Source organism: Elgaria multicarinata, chromosome 5 (genome assembly GCF_023053635.1).
Source record: "Elgaria multicarinata webbii isolate HBS135686 ecotype San Diego chromosome 5, rElgMul1.1.pri, whole genome shotgun sequence".
NCBI classification, from domain to species: domain Eukaryota; kingdom Metazoa; phylum Chordata; class Lepidosauria; order Squamata; family Anguidae; genus Elgaria; species Elgaria multicarinata.
Window position 1 is genome coordinate 108,846,046 of NC_086175.1, and position 16,263 is coordinate 108,862,308.

The 16,263-nt window shown below is 41.6% G+C and overlaps 1 protein-coding gene across 1 annotated transcript in view; it reads right to left on the bottom strand.

The window, feature by feature from the left end:
• The window catches only part of B3GLCT (beta 3-glucosyltransferase), a 100,633-nt gene that overhangs the window by 60,935 nt on the left and 23,435 nt on the right, over positions 1–16,263 (bottom strand). The window contains exon 4 of the mRNA XM_063127722.1: positions 13,025–13,134. Within this exon, the coding sequence (XP_062983792.1) occupies positions 13,025–13,134 (110 nt within the window). The remainder of the gene's footprint in view (positions 1–13,024; positions 13,135–16,263) is intronic.

The window sequence follows — 16,263 nt, forward strand, 5'->3', positions numbered from 1 at the left end:
TCGTTACTTTCACGCCGGAAAAAGGAGGAAGGGCATCGAGCTCGATGGCATAGCCCGAGTTGATGATAGTGAGCACCCAGGAGTCTGTTGTTATTGACTCCCATTGATGGTAATGGGTTGCTAGGCGGCTCGCAAAAGGGAGTGGATCTGGGGCCGAAGAGTCAAACACGCTGCTTCTTACTGAAGTCAGGTTGCCTCTTGTCCAGCTGGAATCGGCTTTGGTAAGGCCTCTTCCTCTGCAGCTGTTGTTGCTGCTGCCGAGGTTGAGGCTGATATTGTGGTCGATGCTGTTGCTGCATCGGGGGCCTTGTCCATCTTTTCTGCCGGTATTGAGTCTGCGGAGGAGGAGCAGTAAACCCCATCTTTTTGGCTGTTGTTCTCGCCTTGTAGATAGAGTCCAGCGTCTCGTCGGTCTTTGTATTAAATAGACCTTCGCCATCGAAAGGCATACTTTCTATCCTCCACTTTGTTTCCTGAGTAAGATTGGCTGATCTGAGCCAAGCGTGCCTCCTCAAAGAAATGGCCCCCATCATTGATTTTGAGTGGCAATCCACCTGGTGTCGAGCGGTAGACAATTGCTGCCTTGCTATGGCTGTCGCTTCGTTTTGAAAGACTCTTGCGAGCTCCTTTTTATCCTCAGGAAGATGCTCGCATAGGGAACCCATCTTTTCCCAAAGGAAAATCTGGTATCTCGCCATAGTTGCCTCATACACCGACGCTCTGATGCCCAAGGATGAGGACGAGTAAACTCTTCTGCCAGTTTGGTCCAATTTTCTCCCCTCCCTGTCGACAGGTGCGGAATGAGTCTTTTGTGACTGTCCCTGTGCCGATTCCACTACAATGGAATTCGGCTTAGGATGCTGAAGCAAAAATTGTGCATCCTCTTCCTTAACTTTATAGAGTGTCTCCAATCTCTTTGATGTTGCCTGTGTCACTGCAGGGGTTTTCCATGACAGTTGAGCCGTTTGTTTCAAGGCTTGAGGAACAGGAATGGCCAAACGTTGGTTCGTTGTCGACTGAAACACATCATAGATTGGGTCGACTACCGATTCATCTGTTTCCTGTATGTCAAGTCCCAATGCTTTGGACATCCTAAGCATATGGTCCGAAAAACGTACCATATCGTCCGAAGGCGAGGACGGATCGGCATCTTCGATTGCATCGTCTGGTGAAGGAGCAGCTGGGGCAACTGAATGTTGAGATTCAGAATCAGAAGGATAGTTATCCTCTGGTGATGATAACGTCACCACTTGCAAATCATGTTGTTCGTCTTGCGGCAGCACAGTAGCGGATGCAGCAGATGGTATTGCGTGCTGTACACGGTGTCAAGGCGTCGATACTGTCGACATTAACTGAGCCGAAGGAGAAGGCAGAGGCAACTGGCAGACTCTTGTTGTTGGAGGAGGTTGTGCATAATAACCTTCCTGCTGGTAGTATCCTTGATCCCCTTGAAAATATTGTTGAGGACGGTATCTTTCCCAGTCATAAGTGCTGTATCTAGGCTGGGAATCAGAATACTGCGATACTCTGTCCCAATCGCTTCTTGAGGTCCGTCTTGGAGAAGGCTGTACCAGTTCTTGCGGCCTCATAGGTTGCCGAGCGGAGGCTACCGACACGGAATCTTGAATTTCACCCTCGGACAAACTTGGAGGGCATGTCGGTACCGTGGCCGTCGGTACCGACATCGATCTCGATACCGAAGGTGACCTCGGTATCGAAGTAGTCGGCACGGCAGGAGGGGTGGAATGGCTCCTGGCCGATTCCCGCTGTCGAGGTGACGCTATGGTGGATTTCTCCGCGTCCCTCTTTTTCTTCTTCTTCTTTTTCTTCTCCATTTCAGAAGAAGGTATCAGAGTTCTGGCTTTCTTAGAAACCTCTTTAGCCATCGAACTCGATAAAGACCGACCAGGCGTGAGGGGTATCTCAGCCCTATTTGCTCTGGCCTGCACTTCAGTGCTGCGGTCTGGCGGTTTTCCCGTAACAGTCTTTGTAACTGCCGTTTTATGGGCAACGGACTTGTGAACCGCAGCTCTTTCCATCGAAGGGGCCTCCGTGGCCTTAAGAGCCTTTTCCCAGAGTATCGAACGGAGTCGGTCTGCCCGGTTCTTTCTGGTCTGTTTGGTAAAGGACATACAATGGTGGCAGGTCTCTACCACATGCCCCTCTCCCAAACAAATAATACACAAAGAATGTCCGTCCGACGGAGGAAGCTTTGCTCCACACTTGACGCACTTTCTAAATGGTGCTTTGATTGCCATAAAGGCCTCACGCGACCGAAGTCGCTGAGGAAAAATCTAACTACAAATTTTTTTATTTTTTTTTAGATAGAATAGAGGTTGAGAAAGGCAAGTTAAAGTGAGGAGCGAAGGTAAGAAGAAGAATGAAGAAAAAAAGGTTTTTAATAGAGAAAACGCTAAGCAGGTTGGTTCTATGTCTATGCACAATGGCGGACGACGAAGAACTGAGGTAAGGGCGGGAACCCCGTTGGACATGCGCGGTAGCGTGGGGGAGGGGTTCCCGCCAAAAACGTTCCACTCAGCTATAGTAGGTTCCGGTCTGGTCTCTGCGCAGGCGCAAAGCCCATATGTGTGATGCATAGAGACCACGAAGAAGAACTTACGCAGTGGCGCTATACAAACCTGTTGTATTTTATTTATTTATTTATTTATTTATTTATTACATTTCTATACCGCCCAATAGCTGGAGCTCTCTGGGCGGTTCACAAATGTATGGTGCAGAATTGTTCAATGAGGGAATAGAAGAGGGCTTGTGATACTTAACATGTCCCATTTAGATAGCATCCCAAAGGAATGCTATATGTGTTAGTAATTCTTTATATTAGAATTTCTCCTTGATGGGTAAAATAGCAGGATAGATCTGTACCACTGCCTTGCAATGGCGCCATTGTAGTTATAGTGTTCTGTGGAAGCTACCCATATCTCTAAGGCTGTAATGACTTTAATTTATTATTAGTTATAATCTTCAGTTTGTCATGTTTATTCAAATACTGTGAGAGATGCACTTGCATTGCATGGTGTTTGTTGCGTTGCATCTGTTCTATGTTGCATTTGAAGAAACTGGCTAAACATGCTTTCAAAGTTCCAAATAAATAAAAATAAAGGGACTTTAATATATAATGGACTTGGGTAGTAAACACCATCTGCCCAATTTTGTGGGATCAGTTCCAGTTATTGCGGCCTGATGATGTAGACAAGGTGCTTGCAGCAGTGCGACCGACCACTTGCCCTCTCAATCCCTGTCCCTCCTGGCTTATAAAAGCAAGCCGAGGGGGTCTGACTGGGTGGGTCCAGGGGGTGATAAATGCTTCTCTCCGGGAAGGGGTGGTCCCTGCTGTCCTTAAGGAGGCAGTAGTGCGACCACTCCTGAAGAAGCCCACCCTGGACCCGATGGTATTAGGCAACTACCGCCCAGTTGCTAACACTCCTTTTTTAGGGAAGGTACTTGAGAGGGTTGTGGCGGAGCAACTGCAGGCACTCTTGGAGGATACTGATTATCTAGATCCATTCCAGTCTGGGTTCCGATCTGGTTACGGGACTGAATCAGCCTTGGTCGCCCTGATGGATGACCTTTATCGAGAGAGGGACAGGGGGAATGCAACCCTGTTAATCCTGCTCGATCTCTCGGCGGCTTTTGATACCATTGACCATGGTATCCTCCTGGATCGACTCTGTGGGATGGGCATCGGAGGCACTGTTTTACAGTGGTTCCGGTCCTACCTACGGGGTCGTTTTCAGAGAGTAGCATTGGGTGACCAGTCCTCGGCCTCCTGGCAATTGAGCTATGGAGTGCCGCAGGGCACCATCTTGTCCCCAATGTTATTTAACATCTATATGAAGCTGTTGGGAGCGGTCATTAGGGGATTTGGAGCTAAATGCCATCAATATGCTGATAATACGAAGTTCTACCTTCCTGTGACAACTGAATCAGGTGAGACTGTGCAAGTCCTGGACCAGTGCCTAGACTCAGTAATGGGCTGGATGAGGGCCAATAAACTGAGACTAAATCCTGGCAAGACGGAAGCCCTGTGGGTGAGTGGTTCCCGAGTCCGGGAGACAGGCTCATTGCCTGTTCTGGATGGGGTTGCTCTGCCTCTGAAAGAACAGGTTCGTAGTTTGGGGGTACTCTTAGACCCATTTCTGTCGTTGGAGGCTCAAGTAGCTGCAACGGCTCGGAGTGCCTTTTACCATCTTCGGTTGGTTCGCCAACTACGGCCTCTCCTGGACAGGGATAGCTTGATCACGGTGGTACAGGCATTGGTAACCTCAAGATTGGATTACTGCAATGCGCTCTATGTGGGGCTGCCCTTGAAGCTGCTCCGGAAGCTGGAGCTAGTGCAGAATGCTGCAGCTCGGCTGTTGTCTGGAGCTGCCCCTTTCCAGCATGTAACTCCTCTGCTGAGGGAACTGCACTGGCTGCCTATTCGCTACCGGGCCAAGTTTAAGGTTCTTGTACTTGTGTACAAAGCCCTAAACAACTTGGGACCAGGATACCTGAGAGAGCGCCTTCTCCCTTACCAACCTGCCTGGTCACTGAGGTCATCTGAGGGCCTGCTCCTGGTGGTTCCACCTAGATCCATCTTCCGATTGGAATCCACCAGGGGAAGAGCCTTCAGCGTGGCGGCGCCCCTCCTGTGGAATTCCCTGCCCCTGGAGGTCAGACAAGCTCCAACCTTGTACTCCTTTCGGCGCCTCCTGAAAACATCTTTATTCCAAGAAGCCTTTCTTTAACATGCAGCCTTGGATTTCTGTGTTGTTGTTGTTTTGCTTCTTTTTAAATTTTGTTTTAACTGTTTTATTCTGTTTTTATTTTCATTTTACCTTGTACACCGCTCCGAAATTTTTTCAATGAGGAGCGGTATATAAATATTCTAAATAAAATAAATAAATAAATAAATAAATAAATGGACTTGGGTAGTAAACTTGAAATTGATGTGAATTTGAAAGTGAACCCTTTAATTCTTGTTCTAAATATTTGTGACTTGAAATATTTTCATTTTTCTGTATGGAAAACATCTAAATAGTCAGGATAGTATAGTAAAATGTGAAATTACCTAAGAGATCTATGTGAATTAATTGCCCCAGGCTTATGAAACTCATTTTGATTTTGGAGGCTTGGGCTAATTCTCTTAGGCTCCTTTGGGATGCTCAGACTATCATTGGATTAAAGCCAGTGACTGGGAATATAAAATGATTAGGTTGCTATAAATTCCACTTATTACTTGCTGTTTGCTGCAGGCTGTACAGGCAATTTGGCAGCCTGCCTGCAATTATGCCGTTCATTTAAATTCAGGGTATAGTTGGAAGGACTAAATGCATTTCTCTTTCTGCTGTTTTGAATATAGAGTCTATTACTAGAATTATATTCTAATGGAATTCTCTCTCTTCGAAAATAACATGTACTCGACAACCTTATACACATGGAAGGTTTTCGTATTTTAAAGCTCCACTTCAGTTACAAAACTCAGTATACAATATTTAACAAGCTTCAATATTTGTATATATGAAAACAGATTGGCTCAGTTCAGACAACACGTTAGTCAACGCAGTGTGAAAACTCCACTCAACGGCTGAGTTTTTAGGGGGTACTCCCCACACGACATGTGGGGACAGCACATTTCTCAATGGTGCTGTAAAAACTCCACTGTGGAGTTCTAAAACCACCGTTGAGAAACGTGTTCTCTGAACTGAGCCACTGCGTTATTCATGTGAAAACTGCAAGGCTATTATTAACTCCATTAATTTTGCTCCTGAATAAACAATGCAATATTTAAATAAATACAATTAAATTAAATTATTTAAATAAAGTTGAAAAGCATGCACAATTTAAAAAGAAACTTGCTAAAATAATGTTAAATGATCACATCAGAAATTAAGGTTAACATGGAAGTTATAGTGCTGTTCAGTTCCAACTGAGTTATATAGAGAGTTTAAGTAGAACTACTGTGATAACTATATAATTATTCCAGCAAGTTGTGCTTGACTCAGAGGACTTTATAGTCTGACATTTTTACTATGAAAAGTTGCACTTCAGGATTGTATAGTCATACAGATGATGATTGGGATAAGGCAAGAATGACCAAAGGCAATCTTGTCTATAATTTGTCTCAGAATTAGACGAACAGAATGTAAAATATAGACACTTGTCTGAAAAGTGTAATATGCAAGACCCAGTTCCCAAACTGGCTGTTAATTTAAAAAATAATAATGCGGGCACCTGCATCTAACATGTGGTAATTAGTTAAGATGCCTCTCATACCAGAGACACAAAACTCTGAGAAATTCTTTTGCACATCCCTCACTGAAGTGAATGAAAATTCCTATTTATTTCAGTGGGGCTGGTGCAGGAGAATGTCCATGTGGATTGGGGACCAGGGGGTACAATTCCTTGGAACCCTGCACATATGCAACTGAAACAGCTACTCGAGGTGATAGCAGTGACTTGCACCAATCCAAATTATTTCAGTGGCTCAGTTCAGACACGTTAAGTCAACGCAGTGTGAAAACTCCACTCAACAGTTGAGTTTTTAGGAGGTACTCCTCACACAACATGTTCTAACTCCACCGTTGTGTGACTGTGGGCTACCGTGGAGCTTAGTAAAATCCACTGCGATGTTTGATTGACAGTTCTTCTGCCCTCTCTCCTCCCCTGGTCCTCCCGATGGTAACTCATCAGCCATTGCTGCAACCCTCCCCCCCCCGGGTGACTCTCCCAGAACGGCACTCGCTCCTTTCACTGCTCTTGCCAGGGAACTCTATAGCCCTCCACACAACATGCAACACAATGGTTGTGCAGGATCTCTCCTCTGCACAGCGTGGAGTGTTTTCCAAAAAAATCTCCACCATGGGGTGGACTCCACAGTCGAGTACTAAAACCACTGTTGAGAAACGTGTTGTCTGAACTGATCCAGTGTATCTTACTAATAATAATGTATCATTTAAATAAAGGATATTCCCCTTCAACGAAGTGGTGCTTTTCAAAAGAACAATAAGGCTTCACATTTTCCTCCTCCATTTGACTACACTGTGTATGCCAATTAACATCTACAAACTCTAGTTGGAAACAGAATGTTTTATTGCCACTACTTCACATCAAAATAAATGTGAACATGTTGCAGTAAAAAATGAATGTAGAAAAATTAACAATCCACTTGTAAGACAGATGGAAACTACACAGGGCATCCTGTAATTATGTATTTGGCAAATATAATAAACCAAAATGGGAAAGCTTGTTAGTATGGACAATAAAATCTTCAGACACTGTGATCCCAAACAGCTGATACCCACTCATATAATTCACCTGTAACACTAGTTGCTGTACAGCTCTACCACCTAACTATTTTTAATGTCTGCTTTCAGTTATTTCCTGTTTATTTGTTTGCTTCATTTGTATCTGTCTTTCCTCCAAGGTGCTCTGAATGGCATTTTGATCTCGCAAAAATCCCGGGAAGTACAAATGTTGTTTGTGCCTTTATATCTGATGCACCAGGATGAAAACATGGGGAAGTATCCTTTACTGCCATTGTGCCTCTGCTGGTTCTCTTGTGGAACCAACCAATCACCTAACAAGAATTGGAGGGTCCAAAAACAACCCCGGAAACAAGCAGTAGCACTAGCTACCAGAACTGAGCATGAAGTCCTACTGATTTTAACAGGAACTAAGCATAACTAACTTAGTCTGAATCTAGCCCACAGAATTACTGAAGTCAAAATAATAAATTGTCCAAAATAATAAATCCTCAGCAGATGGCACCTTGGGCAGCTGCTATTGCCTACCCTTGGCTTTTTGTGCTAGGAAGCTATTGTCCTGTTCTATGGTTCCTTGAGGCTTGCAGGCGAGGCCGGTAGCATCAAATGGGAGTCAGATCAGGGCGGGGGGAAACAGGACCTTAGATAAGTTCCAAGTGAACCCTTTTGGCTAGAACTCTCTTCTGCTAAAATAGGAAGATATTGTCTCAGTGGGGAGCTAAAGCTAACTGAAGCCTTAAGTAGGCTGACAAGATCAGTAGGGTGGTCAGCTCTGTCTCTCCTGGAGAAGGTGACTGGACTCTTAAAGGGACTTTGCCTGATTTTGTAGCTTCAGAGTTTTGTGTGGCTGGAGGTTCTCTGAGCCAGAGGACAATGACAGGGCTGTGTTCTCTGGTTGGGAGGGTCCTCAATAACGCATTGACTTTCGTACCCCCGAAGAAGTGGCCCTGGGGCATGAGTAATCCTGACTCCTCATCAGGATCCTCTGCTGTACACTGGAAGGTTTGAGGGCTGGGAGTCATGACAGCTGTGAACTGCCATTATATATCTTTGACAATGACCTAGAGTGGACAGGGTAGCGTCACTCCTGAGCATAGTGCAAAATTTAAAACAGCAGTTCATAGCTGCCTGCTTCTGCTGCTAGAATAATCCAAAGCTGGGGAGAACCTCCAATGTAGGAAGGGTGCTACAGGACACTTTTCTGAAGGCCCACAAATGTGGAGCCCCTAATTATCTTCTCCTATAAACTACAAAAGCCTGAGCACTGTTAAACCTTATTGTACGGTCTGGCTTTGGTCTTGCTATTGTTTAGAATTTTGGGCTTGGGGTATGAAACTAAAGCTGGAACCTGTATTTCTGCACCCCAAGTGTGTCCTGAAAGGTCTGAGTATCCCCTGGCTTAAGTTTAACTTGGATGTTAAAAAGTAATGACAGTCTACTGAGTAATTTGTTTACACACTGCCCTTACTGCAGAGAGTTGGAAGGCAACCTCTCTGAACCTCTTTATTTTCCTTCACAAATGATATTATACGGGATGGCATTTAGTACCCAAGAGGTAAGGAGGTGTTAACTTTTTGGGATTGGGATGTTTGAAGTATTGACATATTCTACATGAATGTACTCCTTGAAACCTTCTGCCTTATCTAAGCACCTCTACTTTCACAGGTTAAGTGGGTGAGTAATAACCTAATTGTGAAGTTTCCTACCCAGGGAGATTTGTGTGGAACCAACAACATTATCTTTGGACAGCATGCCAAGTTCATGCTCAAGTTTGCTTGAGTTTTTTTAAAATTCTAATTAGCTATAATTACTTTGTTGTTGCTTTCTACTGTTGCTGTATTTTTATCGGGTTTTGTGTTAGTTTTTGCCTAATTCCTTTATTTACATTATTTTAAATTAAAGTTGTTTGCTGCCTTGCAATGGAAAAGTGGGAAATACATTTAATACATTTGTTTTTAACCTTCCTAGTTTATTTAGGAAAAAATATATTAATTTATGTCTCCATCCTACTCTATTTCATTAGATAAGTCCTCTTAGACCCTCAGTGCCCTCACCTATCATTTATGTTGAACTTCTCTGCTAGGGTAACTAGGAATGTGCATGATAGTCTAAATGTAGGAAACCATTGATTCAAATAATTGTATTATAACCACTGTTTCGATTTTAATTGTTTCCTAATCTCTTTTATCAGTTCCCTAACTGAATTTGACGTTTTCATTGTATCAGCTTCCAACTGGTTTTGTTTTGTTTGTTTTTGTTCCTAAACATATCTTTCAAGGAAAGATAATCAATAGAAATATTAAGAGGATTGGGGTGTTTATTTTTGGCTCCAGTATGCATCATTTTGCATTTTCATTATATCTCATCAGCCATTCTGTCTCACTCTCACCCGGCATTATAGAGACAAACAGATGCTTTTGGACCTTGCAACGTTTTTGGCAACAGGCAAAGACCTTTTTGTTCTCCCAGGCTTTTTAATTTCTCCATTTTAATCTGGAATATGGTGTTTTATTTCTGGTCATTTTATGGATGAATAATTTTATTTTATATCAGTTTTGATTCAAACTGTCCTAGGAACCGTTCAGTTGAAGGGTGGTATATAAATGTATACAATAAGTATTTTTTAATATTAAATCAACTATGTCATGTTTAAAGTTCAACATCTCTCCAGTGGATGCCATTCAGCCCCAGTGACTCATTTCATTTTGACTTAATTCTTTTTTGTTTCTATTTGATCTATATCTTTAGAGGGACTGCCCTTCTAAAGGATTTCCCAGAACTGAGCTGAAGGTTGATCTATATGACTAACATAAGAATCAATTCATGGCTAGCTGGAGAATGCTGGGAGTTGTAGGACTTTTTTCTGTCTAGACATACATAGGATTGAGCCCTTAGCTGGTCTTCTTTCTGTGCAAACTGCTTGTATTCAATGTCCAGTGATTGCCCACTCCTGCTATAACCCACTGCCCCATACACTGGGCCTTTCCTTAGGGTCCCCTGATCTCAGGACAGGTTTTTTGGGAGGCATAGGAAGCTGCCATGAGAAAGAGGTTGTGGGGAATTCACCTTGCATTAACATAGCCTTGGATACATCCAAGATCAAGATCCCACATACTGCTTAACGTTAAAACAAGAACTGCCACTTCTCTTACCTGTTCCAAGGTACAACGGATTATGTTACTCCACTCAAGAAGTATTACATTCCCTTTTTAAATAAAGATCAATAATAAATTATGAAAAAGATGAGTGAGAAGCCAGATGAAACTTACTACCCATATCACAATCAAGTGCTCAGTCTTTCAGAAACTAAGGTCAATTAACAAGTTATCACATTGTGGTGAAGGTATGACACTTTATACGAACTGTTGACAAATGCAAGCCAAACGTATTTGAATGGGTGACTATAAGGACTCAAAACCATGATCAGAAATGTCTTTCTATGAAGGATAAGAAGGTCAAGCAAAAAAAGAAAGTAGCTGTGCTATTGTCTGTGTGAAAGCAAAAAGCAAAAAGTTGGCAAAAACTCAAGGACACTTTTAAAGAGAGAAGTATGATGACTAAGTAGTGTTGTAGTTAATGCTTTCTTATCCTGTTGTAGAAAATGTGATACAAACATGAAAGCACTACAAGAGCACTACAGTTTGACCACCATTTTCTCATGCACTCTAGAAAATAACCTTTCCGTAGTTTTCTTCTACCCCACATCAACTATCTATTCACCGTCAGCGACAGGGACTCTATATTTCTGCATGGCTACAATCAAGCTACAAGAGGAATGCAGAGCTCATTGCTGAATTCTGAGAAAGTCAAGACAAAATAATACTAATACTAATAATAATGGTGAGTTATTTCCAGAAACAGAAGGATTCCTAATAGCTATACAGGATCAAGTTATAGTAACGAAGAACTACCAAAAATATATCATAAAAGATAACAGTGTAACAACAGATTTATGTAGGAAATGCCATCAATTCCAAGAAACAATAGACCACGTAGCAGGAGGATATAAAATTCTGGCAGGAATGGACTATATGGACAGACACAATACTGCTGCAAAAATAATTCACCAACAACTGGCCATCAAATTCAACCTCATCAAACAGCCTACACTATACTATACATACTCACCCGAAACAATCTTGGAAAATGCAGATCATAAAATATACTGGAACAGAACAATTCATATGGAAAAATCAATACCTTGCAACCGACCAGACATAATGGTTACAGACAAAAAAGAAAAACATGCATACCTCATTGATATAGTAATACCTAATGACAAAAATGTTGTGGAAAAGAGAGAAAAATACACACCACTGGCCAAGGAAGTTAAAGAACTATGGCAACAGGAAAAAGTCACAATTATTTTGTTAGTCACATCAGTCACCAGCATCACATCAAAAAACTATATAGAAAACCTTCAGAAACTGGGCCTACCAAAATACATCCACACCAAGATCCAGAAAGTAGTTATACTTAAAACATGCTCAATTGTCAGGAAATTCCTGAATCTGTAAAAGACAGCATGACCTAGCAAAGCCCGTCATGTCCGTCTAGAAAAACCGCAGCAAATGAGAAAGAGATATAATAATAAAGTTGAGTCCATATAGCACTAGATACACATTGCAAGAAATCTTTGGTTCAAACCCCACTCAACTATAAGACTCATTTGTAAACCTTAGACCAGTCCTTATCTCTCAGCCTGAACTAGTTTACAAGGTTCTTGTGAAGATAAAGCTGGGGGTGGGGGGTGGGGGAGAACCATATATGCTAATCTGAGCTCTTTGAATGAAAGGACAGATTAAAAATGTAGAAAGTAATAAATGAACAACAGAATGAATAGAACTAGAATACAAGAGATAAAAACAGCTCAAATTTCAGAGGAGAAAGTTTGGTTTCATACTTAAGACAAGCCTTAATTTGGAGAAAAACAAATTTCTAGAATAATTTGCATAGAAGTTAAGTAGCCAAAAAACTTTTAACAGTGTATGTAACACTGACATCTAGTGGTAACCTGGTAAATTTTCAATTATTAATTTAGGTGAACAGAGCTGTACTTAAAGCAAGGGTGGCCAACTTGTGGCCCTCCATATGTTTTGACCTTCAGCCCCCCTCACCACTACCTATGCTAGCTCATCCGGATGTGAGCTGTAAGCCAAAACATCTGGAGGGACCACCCCTTACTTAAATACCAGATTTTGGAGTAAGAGCCAACCATTTTCCTACCACCAGTTGGTGGATTCACTGTTGAACACACACACACACACACACACCGTCAAATTTTCATGCCAACATCTCAGGTCAGAGCCAAAGCTTAAGCTAGGATGAGCTCGTCATTTCAGTAACTGCCAAACAGAGTTTACAAGTCAATAGTGCAAAGATCCAATAATGGGAGAGTTTGCACATCACACTAAGCCACCCTGAGAATAAACTACGGGCTTGACCATTACTTCTGATAGACAATCACTTGCTCAGTGTCTTGCCATGGCTTGTTTCTCCCTTAATACCTCTTAATACCACTGCCAGCATGTACCCCAGGGGCCTTTGAAGCACCCTTTCTGCTGGGATTGCGAGCTCACAAAGGAAACTCCTCCCGTCCCAGATCAGATGGAATGTGGGGCAGAACCAACATTTGGAAGAATGATCAAACAGAACAGATGCACTCTTTTTATGTTTAAAGAAAATATATCTAGGTCATTCTAGAACTAACATGAAATTTTAGATAGAGGCAATAGATTTTCCATTATATCTACTCGTACCTTTCCCAGAGCTGTAGCCTGCCTTAAAATATTTTGTTTTAGGTCTTCTGCTTTCTTCAAATGAAAAGAATTCCTTTGACTCTGGATGACAAACACTATTTCTTTTAGTTCTGTAAATCAAAACAAATAATGAAAGGGAACAAAAGTGAGTACCAATGCTACTTGATGTAGTATATTTTTTAAAAAACCAGTTATTAAAATAATTAACTTAAACAAACAAGGATCTTTCGATCCTAATAAAACTTGCATAGAACAAGATGAAAGAACAGCTTTCATTTGAGATGGAAAAATAGCATTGTCTCATTTATCCTTGAACTTTGCTGAAATAAGACACAGAAATTTCATTTCACAAACACTGGGGTGTGGAAATTAAGATTCAGTAAAGGCATAAGCAGTTCACACAAAGGTGTACAGCAAATTCAATTCAAAAACTCTTTCTATATTGGGACTGAAGCAATTATCCTTTAACCTAAAGTAAACAGTTTTCATCAGTTAGTCATTTCTGCAGAAGATGCATCACACCCCAGTGAAGACAAATCTAAATTTGTGTCATTTGTGCAAAAAGAGTTCATATTATGTTCTTACATTCTCTGATGTTCTACTAAGCGTATATAATAGAATCTATGGGAATTTTTTTTAAAAAATGGTCCATCTTCTCACTGGTTTGCAATGGCTTGATTTTGACAAGGTGTTCACATATATTGTTATTTGTAAATATATTGAATAAAAGACATTGGTATCTTCTAACTGAAAAGGTGTACACCAATATCATTGCACCCACTGGTTGTTCACTCGTTCCTTGCAGCACAGAGGTCTCAATGTCAATGCAGCTACAGATGCTATTACATAAAAGTTTCTAAGGCTGAAATCCTATGCATGTTAGAATAGAAAATAGTCCTAGAACTCCCAACATGCTGGAAATTGTAGGACATTTGTCTGTTGAAACATGTTTAGCATGTTTGATCAGACTTTGCTCCCACCATGTCCCACCAGCAGAGTTCCATTCAGGGGGTCATTCCTGCTGCTGAAAGGTGGGGAAAGGGAACTTTTGCCAATTCCCCCTTCTCCCTGCAGATCCTTGCACACTCTGAAAATCTATTTGGGAAAGTTGGGGGATCCTATGGAACAGCGAGAAAGGTAACGCTGGTGTATGCAAGGAAAAGTGGCAAAGGATACCTCCCTCTCCTTCCGCCAGCATGATCCCTTTGCAGGATTCAAAGCCTTCTAGGAAGAGAAGGAAACCTTCCATTTGCAAAAGGGAAAAATTGGACTCAACTCCTTAGACATGTGTGTGTGTATGTGTGTGTATGTATGTTTTCCACAAAACCTGATAATGTAGATGCAGCATTTTCTTCAGCATTAAACCCTTTTTTTCCTTGAGCATCTATTTATTCCTTTTGTGAAACTGAGTGAGAAAGAATTCCTGTATTACTGTAATATGTTGAATTGCAGTTGTTCTGTAGATCTGTCCTTAATATGCTCATCAGTTTATTCTAATATTTTAAATTTCTGCAATACAGCTGAAAAATACTCAAGTTTACATTGTAGAAATTTTATTTTATATCACTTTGCAAAATTAATTTAGAAAGTAGTTCATAATAATACTCAAAATAAAGAAAATATATATCTAAAAATGAGTAGCTTATCAAAATATTATTTTCAAGTGGTAACAAAACAGATTTCTGTTTACATTTGTAGCCTGCACTCTCTACAAAAGGACCCAGGAAGGCAACTGTATTGGACAAATATTGCAAAAACTGTTTGCCCGTCTAGCTGGGGCATTCCAGAGAGGAAGGGAAAGCTAGCGTATATTCCGCCCTCTCCAGTGCCCTGTTGTGATTCCAAGCCTTCCCACCGAAATGTGAGACAATAAAGAGGTCTGCTGTGCAATCCACAAAACCTTTATGAAAAATTCACCACATCTTGAGGCTTTACAGTTCTGGCCGGGACTTCAAGTGAGTTTCAGCGTAGAGCTGAGGAATGGGTCCCTCTATCTGTCCACGGCAATAGCTTTCTCGATGGTGTTAATAATCAATAATCTCTGAAGAAGCAACTCACGAAACAGGTTGAAAATATACCTGAAGCCTGTATTTCTCTTGATATATAACATTGTAAAAACTGCTTATTTCTTCTGTATGAAACATTTCTGTTCAGCGTTGTGCTCCTTCATCATCAACTGTAATAAACTGTTTTATCAATTATTCTCTCACCCCAGTTTTGTATATTATTATAAGTTTAACAGTTGCGTGCCCTGTGCATTACATAATTGCTTGACTTTGTCAACTGCTGCCTCCTACACTGGTTTCCCACTGTGCCCCACAGACATTTACAAGACTCCTCCTTCAGGGAGAGTCCTTATGACATAACATCTGTCATGCAGCTAGTCTGGTGGACTGACTCCCACCTCCTCTCAACTCTGCCCACTTAACCCAGCAGTGGACTTTGGGATCTGTCAAATCAGATGTTCCCTCCCCCTCCGGCAAAGACTGAGTTCCGAGAGGGAGGGAGGGAGATGATCTCTGAGCCTGGGACTCCTGTTCAATAAGCTTCCGTGAAGATTCCTCCCTGGCTCCTGCAGAGTCTTGAAGAATTTCCTCCCCTGCTCCCTGTCTCAGCTGGACTTCTAATACAGGCTCTGAGTCCGATTCAGAATCCAGGGACCAAACCAGGGAGCCTTCGCCTCATCCTGACATGCCCTCCCCTTTCTGCCCACCAGAACACCCTTTTACCCCCACTCCAAGTTCAAGTTCCTGATCTTGGGAGGCACAGCTGTCATGGCACTTTCCATGCTGGCTGTAAGGGGGCATAGGATTGCTCCCTTAGTTTTCATTAATAAATAAAATTGAGTTTTTGATTGTTATTGTGATTTAAAGGACATAAAGCTGCACATGAGATTACTATAATTTTTATGTAGGAAACTTACTTCAAAACAATTTACATATAGTAAAAAAACCAGCATGCCAGCAAACAAGAACCTCAGCATTTGTAGTTCTGAAACCAGAAATAGGAGCATTTCTATAAGGTTTCAAATTTGGTGTAATTTAAAACTTAAACTGCTCTCAGTCTGATATTCTATTATATTACATTTCAAATAACTGTGTGCCCTACAGCTGTGTGTCTTATAGAATCAAAACCAATCCAGCTGGCTTCTTAGAATAATTTGTTGAAAGTGTTTACAACATGTTTGCAGAATACCATATTTTCAATATTTGCTGTATTTCTTATTCACACCAGTGCTC